This window comes from Rhincodon typus, chromosome 17, assembly GCF_021869965.1.
Source record: "Rhincodon typus isolate 14 chromosome 17, sRhiTyp1.1, whole genome shotgun sequence".
Classification (NCBI taxonomy): Eukaryota; Metazoa; Chordata; class Chondrichthyes; order Orectolobiformes; family Rhincodontidae; genus Rhincodon; species Rhincodon typus.
In genome coordinates, this window is record NC_063348.1 from 11,861,772 (window position 1) to 11,880,318 (window position 18,547).

Here is an 18,547-nt window from a genome sequence, read left to right on the forward strand (position 1 = left end):
ACAAAAACAGAACTTACAACACCTAATCCAAAAAAGAGCTGGAAAAATAATTAACTAAGTAGAAGCAAAGCTAAAACCTACTATAAAGCAGAAGCAATGATTTTAAGAATAAGTGACTGAAAGGATGCCAACTTTTCACAGCTCATTAGTGAGAGTATATTTGTTATAATTCACACAAACGCACTGTTTGAATCAAAGCCTGGACTTATATTCAATATTCCTCTCATGTCGCAAATGTTATCGGCCTTTTTTTATAAAACATATGTATGTTATATTTCCATCCTCTTTGTAACAAAAGAAAGGATTTAAGTATTGGCTCTGAGTGGGCAGGAAGTGTCTGTACTATGATGCAGAAAGCATCATAATTATGAGACAGGCTGTATAGATCAGCAGGGTATTTGCTATTTTTGCATGGCTTCACCAGATCAAATTGATCAGACTACATGGAAGGAACAGAAAGGTGGGCAATGTTTCACTTAATAGTATTTACGCAGTTTGTTTTACACCACTTGAATTAGTTGCGAATCAGGGTTAACTTTGTCCTTTTACATTATTTGTCAAAAATTCCTTCATGTCAATGACTGTCCACGGATTACAGCAAGGCGTTGTACACTATAGTTTTGCTTCTCTTCAAAACTAAAGGCCGTGGGCAGACAAAGGGAAGAGGAAGAGAAATCCCAAGGACAATTTGATGAAACACTTTTTATAACAGCAGTCTCGAATATAATCTAGAAGTCTGTCGTTGTAAAAGGTCCTCAGTGAGCAGCAAGCTTGAACAGTTACAATTCAGGTCCAAGTAAGTTCACAGGTATAGCACAAAACTATATAACATTCTAGCAACCCAACTGAAGACAGCAGTAAAGGATGTCTTCTGTGAAAGCCAAAATTTTGGAACATGCAGGTTGGTGGTTAGGAAAAAAAGGGGATTGCTCTTTTGAGGCTGGGTTCAAGATGATTTGATAGGATAATGTTACTCATATGATCTATCATTGGCAAAAGAACCAAAAAGCAAATACATCATTGCTAAAATATAACTCATTAACCCACTGTATAAAATTAACTCTCAATAATGTATGACTGATTCTTAAGGGGTAGAGTACAACAAAGACTGAGGAAACTCATTAAAAGAAAAGATAGCATTTTGAAGTTTTTCTTACCAACTGTACAGCTGATTTTGGCATTATTCGCACAGCGTCTGTCCCTAGAGTTGTCAGTTTGTTGGTGATCTGAAGGTTGATGGGTGCGTTTTGAGACTCCGCATTAACCACTGATTTCTGAGGATTGCTTAGAGCCGTTACCATGGCAATGGTAGGTCTCGGTGTAACGGCCGAGGCAGACATGGCATGCGCTGTTTTTAGTAGAGTAAGTGGAATCTGATTTGTGGTAACAACTGAAGCGTCAGTTATTGCTTTCTGTGAATTAAAGAAAAGTACACAAAAATTGAGATTACATTTTATTTGTTACAAAAAAACAAAAGACAGACATATGGAAATATTTCAGCCTTATGTATTTACAACCTGTATTTTAAAATCAGATGTTTCAGCATTTCTTTTTGCAACGCTAAAGAAAACCTCAAGAAGAATAAACATGTTCAGCATGACAATGCTACAAAAAAATGTGAGGTCATACACAGAACAGGAGTTCTATGGGTAGCACCTGCAGAATCATTAAGGTACTCATTTTAAGAAAACATTAAATGTTCAACCTAGCCTAAATTGGCTCTATCCCAATTATTTAAATACATTAGCATAAGTTTTCGGAGTAGAAATAACAAGTACTGATGTACAATTGCTCACAAGCAATGGCATCGACCAACACATTTAGCCCACTATTTACAGTCAAAGATAAGCAGTCTCACCAATACGGAATGATGCCAACTTTTCACCTTAATGTGGCATCCAAGATAAGCCTGAAACATGATTGAGTAGGAAGTGGACTTTCAGAGAATCTTCAGACTAAGTTATTTGTTTAAACATCACTACCAAGTTTTGATGGAATACAAGAAAATAAATGTTGGTACAACTCATCTTTTTATATCAGCTATTCATCTCTATCAGTACAACTCACACTTACTAACATTACTGCAATCATTGAAGAACCATAAAAATCAGAATGCCACGAGGACATTAAGTCCTCAACTTTTGCAAGATTTGACATGGGAATTAAAGAGAGGTATAGAAGGAAACTTACCACATTATTACTTGCTAACTAGATGATCATTCAAATGTACTTCAAGAAAATCCATTATTTTGTCTTTAGACAGTTGCATCGTTCCGGTGAATGGAAGAACGTTATTTTAAAATACATGCACGTTGGAGTTACTTTGCAATATAAACAGGAACTGGAACAATGGTGATAGTCCAGGCAAGGTGAATTTTCAAATGTTCTATACAGTGATTCAGAAGGAGTCTATCGTATCTCAATTTAAGTTCAGTTATTAAGATCCTTGCTAAGATTCTGAGGATCTGCAAACTTACTTCATTTTCAACACAGAGTACTCGAATTTTGGATTAGGGTCAGAGAGTCACTGCATCGAAACAGACCCTTCGGTCCAACTTGTCTTTGTCAACCAAGTTTCCCAAACTGAACTAGTCCTGTTTACCTGCATTTGGCCCATTTCCCTATAAATCTTTCATATTCACGTACCTACCAAAACGTATTTTAAATGTTGTGACTGTACTTGTATCACCCACCTCCTCTGGCAGTTCATTCCGCATACAAGCCACCCACTATGAGAAAAATGCCTCTCGGGTCCCTTTTAAATCTTTTTTCTCTCAGCTTAAAAATATGCCCCCTAGTTTTGAACTCCCCCACCTTTGGGAAAAGACCTTTGCTATTCACCTTATCTACGCCTCTCATGATTTTATAAACCTCTATAAGGTCACCCCTTAGCGTCCATGTGAACTATGCTCCAGTGAAAAGTGTTCCAGCGTGTCCAGTTTCTCCCTTGTTACATCACAGAGAAGGATTACTACACTGCTTTTTAGAATTTGCAAAACACAGATGTGTCAAAGTATGGGTCAATGAGCTTTGCCAGAAAATAAATTAAGCATGCAAATATTGACAACAGATACAGATTAATAATCTTTTACTAATCATTGATTTCTGCGATACATTTCAAAGGATCAAATTGCAGCAGCTACATCCAGAAACATGCTTGCCAGTTAGTCCAGGATTTATGTTCGACATGCATCTTCGTACATCATTCTTTATTCAATTCCAACATAGCCTTCACTTCCTTCATCTCTCACATATTTATTCAATTTCCATTAATGCATCTATTCTAGATGTCTCAACTACTTCTTTTATTGAGTCCTATAAGAACAACCTCTCTAGAAGGCAATGACATAATAAATGAGGCAGACATTAATATTTCAATTAGTACAAATATAAACATGCTTTGCTGAACTTTGTTGATGACACTGACTTGTTTTGAACAATACTAAACTAGAATAAAAACCAAAAGAACAGAGGAAGTTTGAGAAAGAGTCACTGGACCCGAAACATTAACTCTGATTCTTTTCTTCACAGGTGATGCCAGACCTGCCGAGCTTTTCCAGCAACTTCTGTTTTTGTCCCCAATAATTAGAATGTTCATCTCCTGCTCCTGATTTACAGAAGCATGAGTCCAAATTGATCACAATTGATTGCTTAACAATTGTACAATAAACAGGAAAATGTCAAATCTCTTTCCTCAGGCTCCACCAGGCAATGGAATGCCAGATGGATCCGATGAAGAAAGGGATACAACTGTTCATTATTCAATAACAAATATACTTGGCAGGTCTATCATGGAAGGTTATCCAGTGATGGTTTAATATCTTTGTGTTCTTGCTTACCTATGTTTAAAAACTATTGTTCAACATGCAAGGGCTAAAAGGTGTAAAACCACAATTTTGATCACTGGGTTCTCAACTGCAGCCAAGTACAATACCAAGTAACTGGAATATCTAATTCATAAGAGGAGGAGAGACAGGAACTGAAATTCGCTATTTGGCCCTTCAGGTCTGCTCTGCCAGTAAACAGATCATTTCTAATCTTGATCTCACTTTCTTGCAATTGTTCCCATATCTCTCAATTGCCTTAATATCCCAGAATCTGGTAGCCTCTGTCTTGAATACACTCAAAGACTGAGCACCCACTGCTCTCCAGGATAAAGAACTCTTAAGATTCACCCTCTTTGAATGAAGTTATTTCCCCCAGGCTCCTAAAAGGCTGACCTCTTATTAAAACACTGTGATCCTGTGTTCAAGATTGTCTAGTCAAAGGAAATACTGATCTTTATTCCTCTACTGCCCATTTTATAACAAAGTTAACATGACGCTTTCCATTCTAATTGTTTGTATTGGTATGAAAACCATGCATAAAGACACAATACTAACATTTCCCAAATAAAAACCAAAAGAACTGCGGATGCTGTAAATCAGGAACAAAAACAAAGTTGCTGGAAAAGCTCTGCAGGTCTGGCAGCATCTGTGGAGAAGAAAACAGAGTTAACATTTCGGGTCTGGTGACCCTTCCTCAGAACTCACATTTCCCAATTTTTCACTATTCAAAAACCACTGTATTTCACATGTGATATTCTTAGTCATTCACACAAACTGTAGCTTTCTTCATTGCTTACCTTCCCACTTAATGTTGTAATGTCAGCAAAACTGGATGTGTTACATTCAGTCACCTCAATTAAATCATTAATATAGATTATAAACAGTTTAGGGCCAAGTAATGATTGTTGTAGTGCCCATTTACCTAGAAGCTGCCAACTTGAAAATGTCCTATTTATTCTTACTCTTTATTCACAGACTACCATCTTGTTCATCTACCCATCTTAGGTAGGATCTACAAGGCCCACTCAGAGTCCCTTTAGCTAACGCTTCAGTAGTTTAAATCACTTCTGACTTAAACATTGAGACTGGAACAGTGACAGCTTCTCCCTGGAGCTACCACACACTTGAGCTTAAATGCATCAGCTGTAAGTCACCTCTTAAGGGTTTTTCCATCCAAACACTTCTGGTCTGGGACTACACAAGTCTTCACTCCAAGGTAATCAAAATAATTATATCCATCATTCCCTACTCAGGAGCACTGCGCTATACAGATATCCTAGGACTAGGAATTCAAAGGACTGCCCCACCCAAAGTCAAAAGTGAAACTATTGGTCGCTTTCTCTCTCAGCTATGCACATTTCTTTTTAAGACTAAAACAAAACAATTGCCAAAATTCTCTAACAAATTTTTGAAAAATAACCAGAAGTCCATGAGTGGACAAAACCTATTCAATCACCAGCCAGGCTTTGAAAACGGTTTTTGGAAGTAATCTCCATGTTGACAGAAATACTTACAAGTTGATTAATAACTCTGGATACAGAGAAACCCACAGGTTACTAACTCAAAAACCAGAAACCCAAATTTTCACCAAATACATTAAAAATTACACATGTAAATCCCACCTCCAAAAACAAATGAAGATGTATCTTAAACAGGCATTCCATTATTCATGAAAATTCTTCTTACCATGAAGTCGATGACATTCCACCACTAATTGCATTGTTAACGTTAATCATACACTAAGTCACGCAGCAATAATTTTTACATGTCTCTGGCATGCATGCCCTCTATAAAGTGATCCTGATGATATTTCCTATTCCAGGTGCAAGAATATAATTTAAAAATCATAGATATTTTTCAATCAACCTGTTCAGGGATGTTATTACACGTCTCTGGAGCAGGTGGAACCGGAACTAAACTCCATTGAAATGATCGTCAAGTTTTGGTCCCAAACATATTCATAAAGTAGTATCAATGGATTATGATCCATATAAGTAAGTTTTTTTTTGCATTATTGGTGATATATTTGTCAAAATGGTGTAGAACTAGTACAAAACTCTTTTCCAATGGTGCAATATTTTTGTTGGCATGCAGTCAATTCCTTTCAGAATAACTGATAGGCTGTTCAATCCCCAACTTGTCATCTTGTAGTAGAACAGCCCAGACTGTTATCACTGGTATCAAGAGCTAGTTTGAATGGCTTTGCAAATTCAGCATAGGTAAAAATGGTGCTGTCATTAGCACTACTTTTAAATTTTCAAAAGGTGTTTAAATTTGCCTTTTTCCAACAAGTTTGTTAAGGGTGCAATGACAGTGCTGAAGTTCAGCGTGAACCCATGGAAGAAAGCACTCACGTCAAAAAGGCATAAAATTTCACAATTCACCTTAGACATGTGGAAATCCAAAACAGCCTGTACTTTTGCTTCTCCTGGTGCTACGTGGCTTACAGTCCCACAATATGGCCTAAATAAGTCATTTTAGCCTTGGCAAATTCACTCATACCCAAACATACAAACAATTGGCTTTTTATAGCTGATCAAACAGTTCAGTCAAATGGTGTAGAAGTTCTCCCAGGTTTATGTAAAAACAAACAAGTTGTTGACATAAACAGTACAGTATACGAAGTCCTTCAATTAATTTATTGGTTAAGGATTGAAACTCTGGCATATTTTTGATTACAAGCTGCATGACTTTACACTGATAAAGTCCAGCTAGTGTTCTTTAGCTCCCTTTTCCTCTCCAAGGAACTTGCCAGTACTCCTAGGGGAGCTCCAGCTACTTGACTCAGTTCAATAATGTCACTGTCTGACTTAATCTCTTCCCTCTTCTGAGCTAATTTCTCTGGATTGAGTCTATACAGGTGTTGCTTTGTAGGGACTACATTCCCCATATCCTTACAAATTGATTTATAATTCTCTATTAGCCTTCAGAAACCACTTCAATAGTTTCATGAAAGATCAGACTTTTAAGTACACTCATGTTTTCCAATTTGATTGTTGAGAAGTTAACTTTTGAATACTCATTTCAAGTCAATTCTCCAACTGATCTGATGTTTCTATTTCTTTCCCCACTTCCTTCAGTGCCACAAATACATTTTTTCCCTCCAAATATCATTCCTACCACATTATCTTTTCAACATGTTAACATGACACTCATTGATTCTTCCTCCTGCCTGAAGTATTCAGCACATAATGCACATCTTTGAGTCTCTTCTTAATCTGAGGAGGTCCACTGAACCTTGCTTTTAATACTTCCCCAAAGAAAGTTAACAACACTAAAACCTTATGTTGTCCCTACAAAATTTTGCATTTGACCTTTTTGTTTGCTCTAGTTTCCATTATTTGACAAGCTTCCTTCGCCAGCAAGCATGCATTCGTCAGTTTCTCTCAAATTTGGGACAGTATTGTTTCTAAGATTTGGTTCATTAACTTTGAGTGGTTCTCTTACTTCATGTCCATATATTAGTTCAAAAGGTCAAACTGGTCATAATTTCTTTAATTGTCTGTGGCATTAAATTTTACCTTGATTTTTTTTTTGGTAATCCATATCTTGTTTAAAAAAAATTGTACCAACTCTCTCATTACCACTTTTGCTGTAATTTTTCAGAAAGGCATCTTTGGGAAATTTTGTGGAAACATCCAGAATTGTTAAAAGATATTCGTTCCCTTCCTTGGTTTTAGGTAGAGTTCCAACGCAATCTATTAAGTCTAGACTATATATGATATTGGAATTAAAGGTGTAGATTTAGTTGAGGGTTAAGAGTTTTTATCCAGCCTCCATGATTGCAGGATTAAAGAAACCATGTTCAATTCTTAGTTCTGTTCTTTGAAGATTTTTACTTGCTTGGCATGATCTCTGTCATTGCTGCTGAGGATTCTTCTTGGGATGATGAAGAAAGTAATTCGAATTTGCACCTCCCAAATCATCTCATGTTCTGATTTAAATGTCATAAGTATTTGTTCACTAAACTGAGTTCCCTCAATTGAAGATGCCTCAAATGCTCATTGTGTACATAGTAGCTAATGATTGCTTGCAAAGTTTGTTGTCTGAACTCGTGCTGGTAGCAGTGGAAAATATTTGTGCCAATCCAGGATAATTGCAGGTGCTTGTCTTGTTTACAGCATGAAACAAATTTCTTATGCCTAATCAGCTAACCCCAGTGGATACGGCCTTCTGATTGGGTTCTGCCACGAATCTAGGGAGCCCTATGAAATTTTCTACTGGCTGTCCTCTGATCTGTTGTTCCACAGCTGGCTATTTGTTAACCGACTGGCCCTTGACCTGTTGTTTCATAATTAGCCTTCCTGATCTATCTTGACTTTAGTTAATCTGACTGCAAGATTTGTAGATGACTGATGTCAAGGCACACATTAATGCTCAAGTGTGAGGATTCTCTAACGTGACGTATGTATAGGTTAACAACTTGATACCATTTAAGCTGAAGAATGCTTGGAGCATGCCATTAGTCTTAAGGCAAAAATAGTACTATTGTTGGCTGCAGACTGTGTTTTCAACCATGGTTCACTAGTTAACAACAATGACATGTGGCCCCTGTATCAAAACTATGATACATGAAAAATCCATTGAGGTAAATATCTCCATCTGGAAAAGATAGATCTCGATCACCTATCTCCGCAGGAGTACTTCAGACCTTTCTTTTATTGCACATTGTTCTAACTCATTAACCACTGTATAGAAGGCGTTTTGACTACTTGTTTTTCTATGAATGTCCTATCTGTGCACATTTTCTGAAAACGATTTTGACAGATAAAGCATTCCTTTTTCATCATTGTGAACCGCCTGAGAGAGAGATTTCCTTGCATCAAATGCTGACAAGGATTTTCAGTATCTAGTATCTATACTCATTCTCTTGGTTTCTCAGGTTTGTCTTGTGGGGTTTTGGACCTTAAAAACTGAATGGAATCCACCGATCTTGAGTTAAGGTTGTCCTCTCCTGAAGAGTGATCTGCATTGCTTCTGGATATCAGCTTCACTCACCATTTCTATGGCTTTCTCTAAAGCCAATCTTCTTTTGACTAATAATGAATCTGAAAAGATTCATCAGCAATTCTAATAACAATTCTCTATGAACACAGAGTTAAATCATGGTTACTTTTCTCCATTTATCTGTAAAGAACTTTAATGAAGTGGATGGTGAATTCTTCTGTTAAATCTTGTTCTTTCAAGAATTTTATCTGTTCTGAGGGCAAAAGTAATTGTTAAAGGCTTTCAGCACTTCCTCAAAACTGGACTGTTACATCATCAGCTTTACTCTGAATCAAAAATACAAGTGCATTAACTTATTCTGCTTCTGATTTAGTATCAAATTTGGAACCTATTCTGCATTTTAAGAATTGGTTACTCCAAGATGTTCTACGCTGTTTTACAAGGTCCACTTTTGAAATTAAATCTTTCTGGCAACATTTTTTCTGTTATCTTGTCTTCCTAATGTGACTATTTAGTTTTCTTGTGTGAAAAGGTTATAATTTTGTGAAATTAACAGTGCTACTGCAATTTTTGACATTTTTTAAACTTATGGAGCCATCACCAACAGCTGATGTTGAGGATGCCCACGGTTCCCAGCAGCTAACGGGAAGGATTCGTATTGCCACTTAGAGATGACCGAAAGGACTCCCTCTGCCCCTTACGGACGAGGTAGAGGATTAATATCTTTTTCACAGCTTCACTGGATAAATCAGGCTAACTATGGCCTAATTAAAGTGGAGAGGTGATGGCTTAGTGGTGTTATCACGAGGCTATTAATCCAGAGATGCAGATAGTATTCTGGGGACAAGGTTCAAATCTGGCCATGGCAGATGGTGGAATTTGATTTCAACAAAAACCAAATTCAGAATTGAGTCCAATAGTTTCCAAGATGAAACTATTGCAAATTATTGGGGAAATGCTATCTGGTTCACTGATGTCCTTTAGGAAACTGCTGTCCTTACCTGGTCTGGTCTGCGTGCAACTCCAGAACTGCAGCAATGGACAATAATGGATGGGTAATAAATGCTAGCCTAGCCAGTGATGCTCCCATCTCATGAATGAGTTTTTTAAAAAATTCAGTGTTTCCCATTCCCTTAACAGCTTTACTGAATGGTTCCTGGTGCTTATGACTTTAATACTAATGTTTGCTATAATAATCTTTTTCTTTTAATGATTTGCATTCTGTAACTATAATAATAATTCTGCTGCCTGCAGTTTCATTAAATGTTTCTCACCTTTACCAGTTTTAATAAAAGGATCTCCTGTCTTTTCTGCAGCTTAATAATGTCTCCTATCTTTATTTTTCGATTAGATCAGATGTGATTAGGTTTCAAATATGCCGCCCTTATAAATTTAACTCCGGTTTTAGGACATTCTGGGTCTGAGAACTTGGATTAAGTTATTTCTGAAGCCCTGGATTGCCCTTATGGTGGCCAAGCTCCATGGTCAAAATGCTCAAACTGAACTGAGAGTATTTTTCTTTATTTCTAGCTTGCCATCTTGTAATTCTGCACCGCTTTTTAAATCTTTTCCTCAACTATCTGGGATTTTAATCTTACTCATGCTGATATCTGCTTGCTCTGCCTCACTCCTACAGATCATCGACACCCAATGCAATCTGCAATTGTCTTGGAATGACTCTTACTTCAGCTTGATTGAAATCTTAACTCTACCGCTGCAGCTTGTTTTATACTTGGTCTGATATACTTTTGCCATTGTTTATAGTTTCAGACTTGAAGTTCACAGCAACGTTTTCTTCTGTAGGGTACTTGAATATTCAACTCTTCCTGCTGTTGACAGTCTGCATTGGCAGGACTCCTAAAGCTGTGTCTGAAGAAATCTTTAGGCCTCCATTGTTACCAAAGTGATAGGAGGAAGCTAAAATGGAATCTACACCAATGACTGCGCAAAACTTGAAGGCCACCAACTACATTTGCACATTATGAACGTGCACTCATTGCAGAAGTTCTTAGCATGTTTGGTTCTCTCACATTCAAACATCTCAATAAAGCAACAGACTGAATCCATTCATATTCACATCGAGTAACTCATTGTTAAATGGTTAACTGTAACATTACAGCAGTTGTAATTTCTATTCTTGGCAGGACATAAAATTAGTTTTGGTCAAAAAGTATTTTTTTTCTCAGTTGAATTTGTTTATTTAAGCAATTTAAACCTAACTAAGATATTTGAATTACAGGATGCTGTCTAATGGATTGCCATTCATATCAATAAAAAAGAATCTTCCTTATAGTTTTGGCAGAAAATTCAATTTAAACATGTTTACACTCAAACATTTTGGGCCTCAGGTCAATTCATTAATGTAAATATTTGAAAACATAACAACGAACGTTAAAGCATTTTATGGAAATCTCTTGACTAAAGTTTTGTTCAGTCAGCAAATGTGCAAACGGTACACTACTGTATCACCGTAAAAACACCGTATTACTTTAATGACAACACTAACTCCTAAGTCAGACGATTCCAAATACAAGTCTGACTACAGAGAATGGTGCATATAATCTAGACTGATTCTAATGCAGTACTAAAGACCTTTGGCAGTCTTTTGAAGAAGACATTAAACTTAAGCACTGTTAGGTGAGCATAATGAATCTTAGGGGAATATTTGGGGAAGAAGCAGCATGAAAAAATTCTTCTGGATGCACAGTCAACATTTCTCTCTCACCAATACCCATGTAAGATCAATTAAAAACAAACTTTGATAACACTGGAAAAGAAGAATAAAACTTAGCAACTCAGGATAAGTTTGAGTAAATTGACATATTTTGATTAAAATATTCGAGGATTCAGAAAAATTTGATCACAGCCATCATGGCCTTGTAGATTAACAACAGAAGTTGTCAATCACACACTTACATGAAATGTATCATGATTGCCAGTAGAGGGAGTTCTAAAATAGTTCTAAACACAGCAGAACCACAGTTTCAGTTTCCCTTTCCAGCAGAGAGCCACAGTAATACTTATTATTTAAAACAGGAAGATCAAATTACAGGAAGTGACCTAGAGCCAGCAACATAAGGTTCTAGTAATATGATTATTGAGAGAAACTCATTCTCGCACATGCAGATCCCCCAAAATTAATAATATTGTTTAAACAATGATTTCTTGGTTTCAGACCCTGAATGGTCAAGTCTTCATTAATTTTTGTTTTCAAAAATAATTTGCAAACCAGAAACTCTAATCATTAGACAAATATGTTATCCCCACTAAAGAAAGGAACTGTAGCTCATAGTTTTGTTCACATGTACAAAATAGGACCAGTGTCAATGCTGAAACTAAATTGTAATTCGAATATGATGAATTGAATAGAAATTCCGTAACTCATTTCTACACTGCAGTGGAACAACACTCTGGATTACTGGTAGTCCTGTATCATAACGATTATATTGCCACTCTCGAATTTTGTACGTAATCAAAAGTTTTAAAGAATGAATTTGCATTTTTTATTACAATAATGCGATGATTAAAACAGCCTTTTTCAAATAAATCAGGACATGTCAGTGCACTTCACATTTTTTCATTTATTCCATTTATTCAGTGAACAATAAGTTAGTTGCTCTACCCACATTAAACTTTGGATTAGATTAATACTAGTTCAAAACAATTTACGTAAAATGCAGCTACATTTTGCACAAAGTTACAGAACAAAGGCTGGCTGTACAGTTCTGTCCTATAACATTCAATCAACTGTTGCACATGACTGAGCTAGATTTCACAGATTTGAATGTTAATGCTAGTTATTGTCCAATTTTACTGGATGCATTATTTCCTTGTCAATTTTATCCCTTTTTCTGAAAATACTTCTTGGAGAACTATTTCACAGACACTAGTTAGACACCAGTTTTGGTGTCTACGTCACTACTATTTAAATGTAAACTGTAACCTAAGCATTTTCAAGCTATTCAATCATGTTCACTGAGAAAGAACTGTAAGGTCACAAAAAAGCAAGACACGGCACTTGGTTCAAAACCATTAAGATATGGAGCCAAGAAGAGTCCTTGATTTCACAAAACTCCAATGATTTCAATATTTTACAGGGGAGGCAATGGCCTAGTGATATTATCGCTAGACTATTAATCCAGAGGCTCAGATAACATTCTGGGAACCTGGGTTCAAACCCCACCACGGCAAATAGTGGAATTTGAATTCAATAAAATACCTGGAATTAAGAATCTAATGATAACCATGAATCCATTGTCGATTGTTGGGAAAAAACCCACCTGGTTCACTAATGTCCTTTCAGGAAGGAAACTGCCATCCTTACCTGGTCTGGCTTACATGCAACTCCAGACTCTCAGAAATGTGGTTGACTCTCAACTGCCCTCTGGGCAATTGGGGATGGGCAATAAATGCTACCTAGCCAGCAACGCCCTTGTCCCATTAATGAATAAAGAAAAAAAATACTATCCACAGATAATTTCCTGCCCTGCTGAAAACTTTTACGCAAAGGTCATAACTGTACAGTCAATATTGTAAATATGCTATAGATTTGGACAATGCAAAGTGGTGTGGAATTATTTCCAAATGGAAAAAATTTAAAAATAGATGTTAATTAGAAGTCACAACTTGCTCACTGACTACACCTAAAGGTAAAGTACCATGTGCTGACATTTGCATGACAGAGCAATAACCTAGTGAAAATTAGATACCACACATGTTGCATTGAAGTACAACCTCTCAAGTCAATAGAAATTAACATTACCAAATATCTACAATTTCACACTATCAACATTTTGTCAAGAAGCAGAAGGTTAAACTCTCTAGCTTTATCATTTATTTTACCAAATACTTTGCACAGCACAACAAACCACTTCCATACTTAAGTAAATTAGAAAGCAATTGCTGTTTCAAGTGCATTCAGAACCAGAGTTCAGAGTTATTCTAATTCCAGCTTTTGCATCGGGGTTTGAAACAAAATAACTATCTCCAGATTTGGCCAGTTGCAAAGATCTTGTATGAAATGAAATTGACTATACAGTCCAGAATTTCCGTATTGGGCACAAAACACAAAATGGTTCACTGTTTGGCACAAACTGGCATGTTGCCTTGAACCCACCAGGATAGCTGGTGTGCAAGCTGGAAATATTCACAGGTTAATTAACAGCTGCTCCTCTGAAATTGGACTGAAGGCGTTTGTCAGGACTGAATAGATTATATTTGGTTTTATAGCTGAGATAGGGAGCTCCTGATGTTTGGCCGGCCCATTGACATTGGGTAATCCAAGATGGAAGGTCTTCTGACTAGCCAAATATACAATGGGTCCCAGCACAAGCAATTTTTGCTTGGAGCTAGAGGTGGGGGAGGCAAGCATGATCAAGCTATCAAGTTAAGCCTGCCATCTCTGAAGGCAACTTGCAGGTAGTCATGAAGACAGGGGAGTACCAAAGTGGGCTGATTAGAACGCTCTCAGCTCTTGGAAAATTTGGCCGAGTTTCATAAAAGGCTGTCCTCTCGGTGTCATCTCAATCCCACCTCACCAACTGTACGTTGGAGGCACATTGCTGGAATTGAGATGATGCAATAAATTAAAACTTCTAACAACTTAGCACAGTTTTCACTCACACACTGGATACTGAAAATACAAATACTCATTCATGAAACTATTCCAAACTTATACTCCCTTCAAGTGCACAGTTTCTTATAATGACAAACTTCCATTCAGTAACCATAAAGGCAGATAATCCTTCAATATTCTCTTAAAACGGTCAATCAAAACACACCCACCCACCGCCCCCCTCCATTGTAATAACTCAAACTAGCATTCACAATAATATTAACTGTAATAACAGACCTCAGAAAATATCTGATTATGTGATTTATACCTTAAATTGCTAGCCTCCTTTCAGGGGATTGCCTCCATGATACAAGCATAAGCAACTCAAAATATAGGCAATCACCAAGAGGTGCTACCTTCATGCTTCCTTGATGCACTTACAGAACACCACCATTAAGTATCAACCAAATTATGAAGAAGACATTTTCAATGGTTTAAAAGACTTTCCAAATGCAAAAGTCAAGTAATTCTGACAATTATTCAACCGACTTCGTGACTCTGATGATTTTGAAGATTCAAACCATTTCCAAATTTGTGAATTGATTCAAGAGCAATGCTATCAAATATGAGTAGCTCAAGCTATTTGAATGAAACAAGGCCTAGATTTGTATTTTCTCCTCTCTGCCCATGTCCTGTCACTTGATTATCCTGGGTGGTAGAAAATTCAAGAGACCAAATTATAACTACATATTAAAAAGGGTTGAAGTACACCGATTAGAAATGCATTCAAAAGCATTACAAAATGTACTCAAAGTACCGTCGAAAAACATTTTGTATCACATTTTAGAACAGCATGTATTAAATCCTTCCAGCAGATGTACAATTCGCGTCACTTTTTTTCTAACACATTGTATTGGGAAAAGGATTAAGAGTGTAATTGCTCGTTTAATTGACCAAATTCATGGTTTATAACTTGCAGATACAAAATTTTCAAATCAATATGTTTGAGCTATTAAAAATGTAATTCTCAAATTTTTACAAACAATCAATTCGTGAACAGTAAACTAACCAGGAGTTTTATCATTGGAATTATTAAAATTACATCCTTTCCCACCAGCAAATTCAGCAGTTCATCAAAAAACTTCTTGTTGAAAATAACTAATTAGAAAGGAATGTTTCTGGCATGACACACTCATTATACACTTCCCCCACACACCCTCCAACATAATGGTGTTTCACTGATAAACGGCACGGAATTGAAACATTTCTGACAGCAGGGAACATTTCTCGTCAGGTTTTAATGGTGCTGTATAACTGGTTTACTTAAAAACACTTTGACTTTAATATCAGTGTTTCTCAGTTTATACCTTGGGATCTACCCCTTTAACTCAAGAATGCACTTCCATAGCAGATGATTCATTTTGGTTATATTATCAAAACGTAAGAACTTCCACTCTTTTGTCAGATTAAAAAAAAATACAGACTTGCCCACTTCATATTTTTAAGAACATGATGAATAAATCCAATGTGCCACAAAATGGAATGATAAAGAATGTCCATGTGGCAAATTCCATCTGCTATTAGCTGATGTTATTAACATTAAAATAATCTGACTGCTACTGCAGAGGTATGGAGACAATAAAAAATTGTGGGACAATAGCTGCAGGCTGTCTTCCCTAGATCTCTCGGAACCTGATTAATTGAAAACATGAACATCAATCTCAAATCATAACACCTTACAGAAGAGGACGTTCGAGAGGTTTTGGAGAATATAAAGGTGTAGAAATCTCTGGGGCCTGATCTGATGTATTCCAGGATGTTGTAGGAAGTAACAGGGGAAATTATGAGACCTCTCGCAGAAATATTTGCATCATCTATAACTACGGGTGAGGTGCCTCATGACTGGAGAGTGGCCAATGTTACACATTTGTTTAAGAAAGGTTTTAAGAAACCGGGGAACTACAGACCGGAGAGTCTGACTTCAGTTGTGGATAAATTGTTGGAGGGGATTATAAAAGATAGGATTTATGGACATTTAGAGAGGCAAAAAATTGATTAGGGATAGTCAACATGGTTTTGTGCAAGGAAAATCATGTCTCACAAACTTGATTGAATCTTTTGTGGAAGTTACCAGAAAGACTGATGATGGTAGAGCAGTAGATGGTGTTTATTTAGATTTTAGTAAAGCCTTTGACAAGGTTCTGCATGATAGACTAATTAGCAAAGTTAGGTCACATGGGATTCAGGGGATACATAATTGGCTTAGCGGCAGGAGACAGAGGAATGGGGGAGGGCTGCTTTTTGGACTGGAGGCCCGTGACCAGCAAGGTTCCACAGGGATTGGTTCTAGGTCCTCTTTTGTTTGTCACTTGTATAAATGATTTAGATAAGAACATAGAAGGCATGGTTTGTACGTTTGCAGACGACACCAAAATTGATGGCATGGTAGACAATGAAGAAGGTTTTTTAACATTACAAAGGGATCTTGATCAAACAAACAGGTCAATGGCAGATGGAATTCAATCAGATAAACACAAGGTATTGCATTTTGGCACAACAAACAAGGGTAGGGCTTATACAAATAATGGTAGGCCTTGGGTAGTGTTGTAGAACAGAGGGACCGAGGAGTGCAAGTACATAATTCTTTAAAGTTCATCTCACATGTAGACAGGGTGGTTAGAAAGGTATTTGGCATGCTTGCCTTCATTCCTCAGTCCTTGGAGTATTGGAGTTCAGAAGTCATGTTGAGGTTGCACTAGCTATTGGTGTGGCCTCTTCTGGAATACTATGTCCAGTTCTGTTTGCCCAGTTATAGGAAGATTATTATTATGCTGGAGAGGTTTCAGAAATGATTTACCTGGATGTTGCTGGGTATGGAAGGTTTAAGTTATAAGAAAGGCTGGGACCTTTTTCGCTGAAGTGTAGGAGGTTGAGAGCAGACCTGATGCAAGTTTATTAAAATAATGAGAGGTATAGATAAAGTTAATGGTAGTTGTCTTTCCCCTAGAATGGGGGATTTCAAGGCTAGGGGGCACATGCTTAAGGTGAGAGGAGAGTGATTTTAAAAAAAAGACATGAGGGGCAATTTTTTTTTTTTAAACACAGAGGGTGGTTCGCATGTGGAATGAACTTCCTCAGGAAGTACTGGCTGCATGTACAATTCCAACATTTAAAAGACATTTGGATAGATACATGAATATGAAAAGTTTGGAGGGATATGGGCCAGGAGCAGGTGGGTGGGACTAGTTTAGTTTGGGATTATTCTTGGCATGGGCTGGTTGGACCAAAGGGTCTGTTTGTATACTGAATGACTCTATGACACTATAACTGTACACAAAATTTAAAAATCTAATCATTGTCGGGTTAAAAAGTTTGCTTTTTTTCAGAAGTATTAGAAGACCCAGGGACCAGTGAAAATTGAGGAACTGAAATATATTAATATCAGCAAAAAGATAGTACTTGTAAAGTTATTTGTACTGATGGCTGATAAATCGCGTAGACCAGATGAATTTCACTCCAGAGTGCTGAAGGGGTGGCCAGCGCATTGGCGGTTATCTTTCAAAATTCTATAAATTCTGTAATGGTTCCAGTGGACTGTAAAGTAGCAGATGTAACCCCACTATTTAAGATGGAATGAAAGGGAGAATGAGAAACTACAGAACTTAGTTTGTCATCAGTAGTAGGGAAAATGTTAGAATATATTATGAAAAGACAATTGGACACTTAGAAAGGAATAGTGAGCCAACAAGTTTTAACGAATGGTTCACGTTCAACAAGGCTTTGCCTTTTGTGAGGATATTACATGAAGCATTGATAAACTGGATGGGATGTACTTGGATTTTCAGAGGTATTTGATAAAGTCTCAGAGGTTGTCAGTAACTAAAATAAGAATACACTGGACTAGAAGTAAAACATTAACGTAGAGCGAGGATTGGTTAACAGACAGAAAGCAGAGTGTAAGAATAAATTGATTCTCAGAACAACAGGTTGTTACCAGGGGGGTACTACAAGAATTAGTGCTGAGTCCACAGTTGTTCACAATCTACACAAATAGTTTGCATGGGGGGGGAATTAATTGTAGTATTTCCAAATTTGCTGACATCAACAAACTAGGTGGAAATGGAAGGAGGTTCCAAGAGGATTTAGACAGTCTAAATGAATGGCCAAGACATGGCAAATGGAATATGAAGTTAAGTGCAAAAGTAATTCACTTTGGTTA

General features: G+C 36.9%; 1 protein-coding gene across 2 annotated transcripts in view; it reads right to left on the reverse strand.

The window, feature by feature from the left end:
• phf21ab (PHD finger protein 21Ab) overlaps positions 1-18,547 on the reverse strand; it is a 267,243-nt gene that overhangs the window by 54,381 nt on the left and 194,315 nt on the right. For both annotated transcript variants that reach the window (XM_048607257.1, XM_020532592.2), the window contains exon 5: positions 1,158-1,412. In XM_048607257.1, coding sequence (XP_048463214.1) covers positions 1,158-1,412 — 255 coding nt within the window. The remainder of the gene's footprint in view (positions 1-1,157; positions 1,413-18,547) is intronic.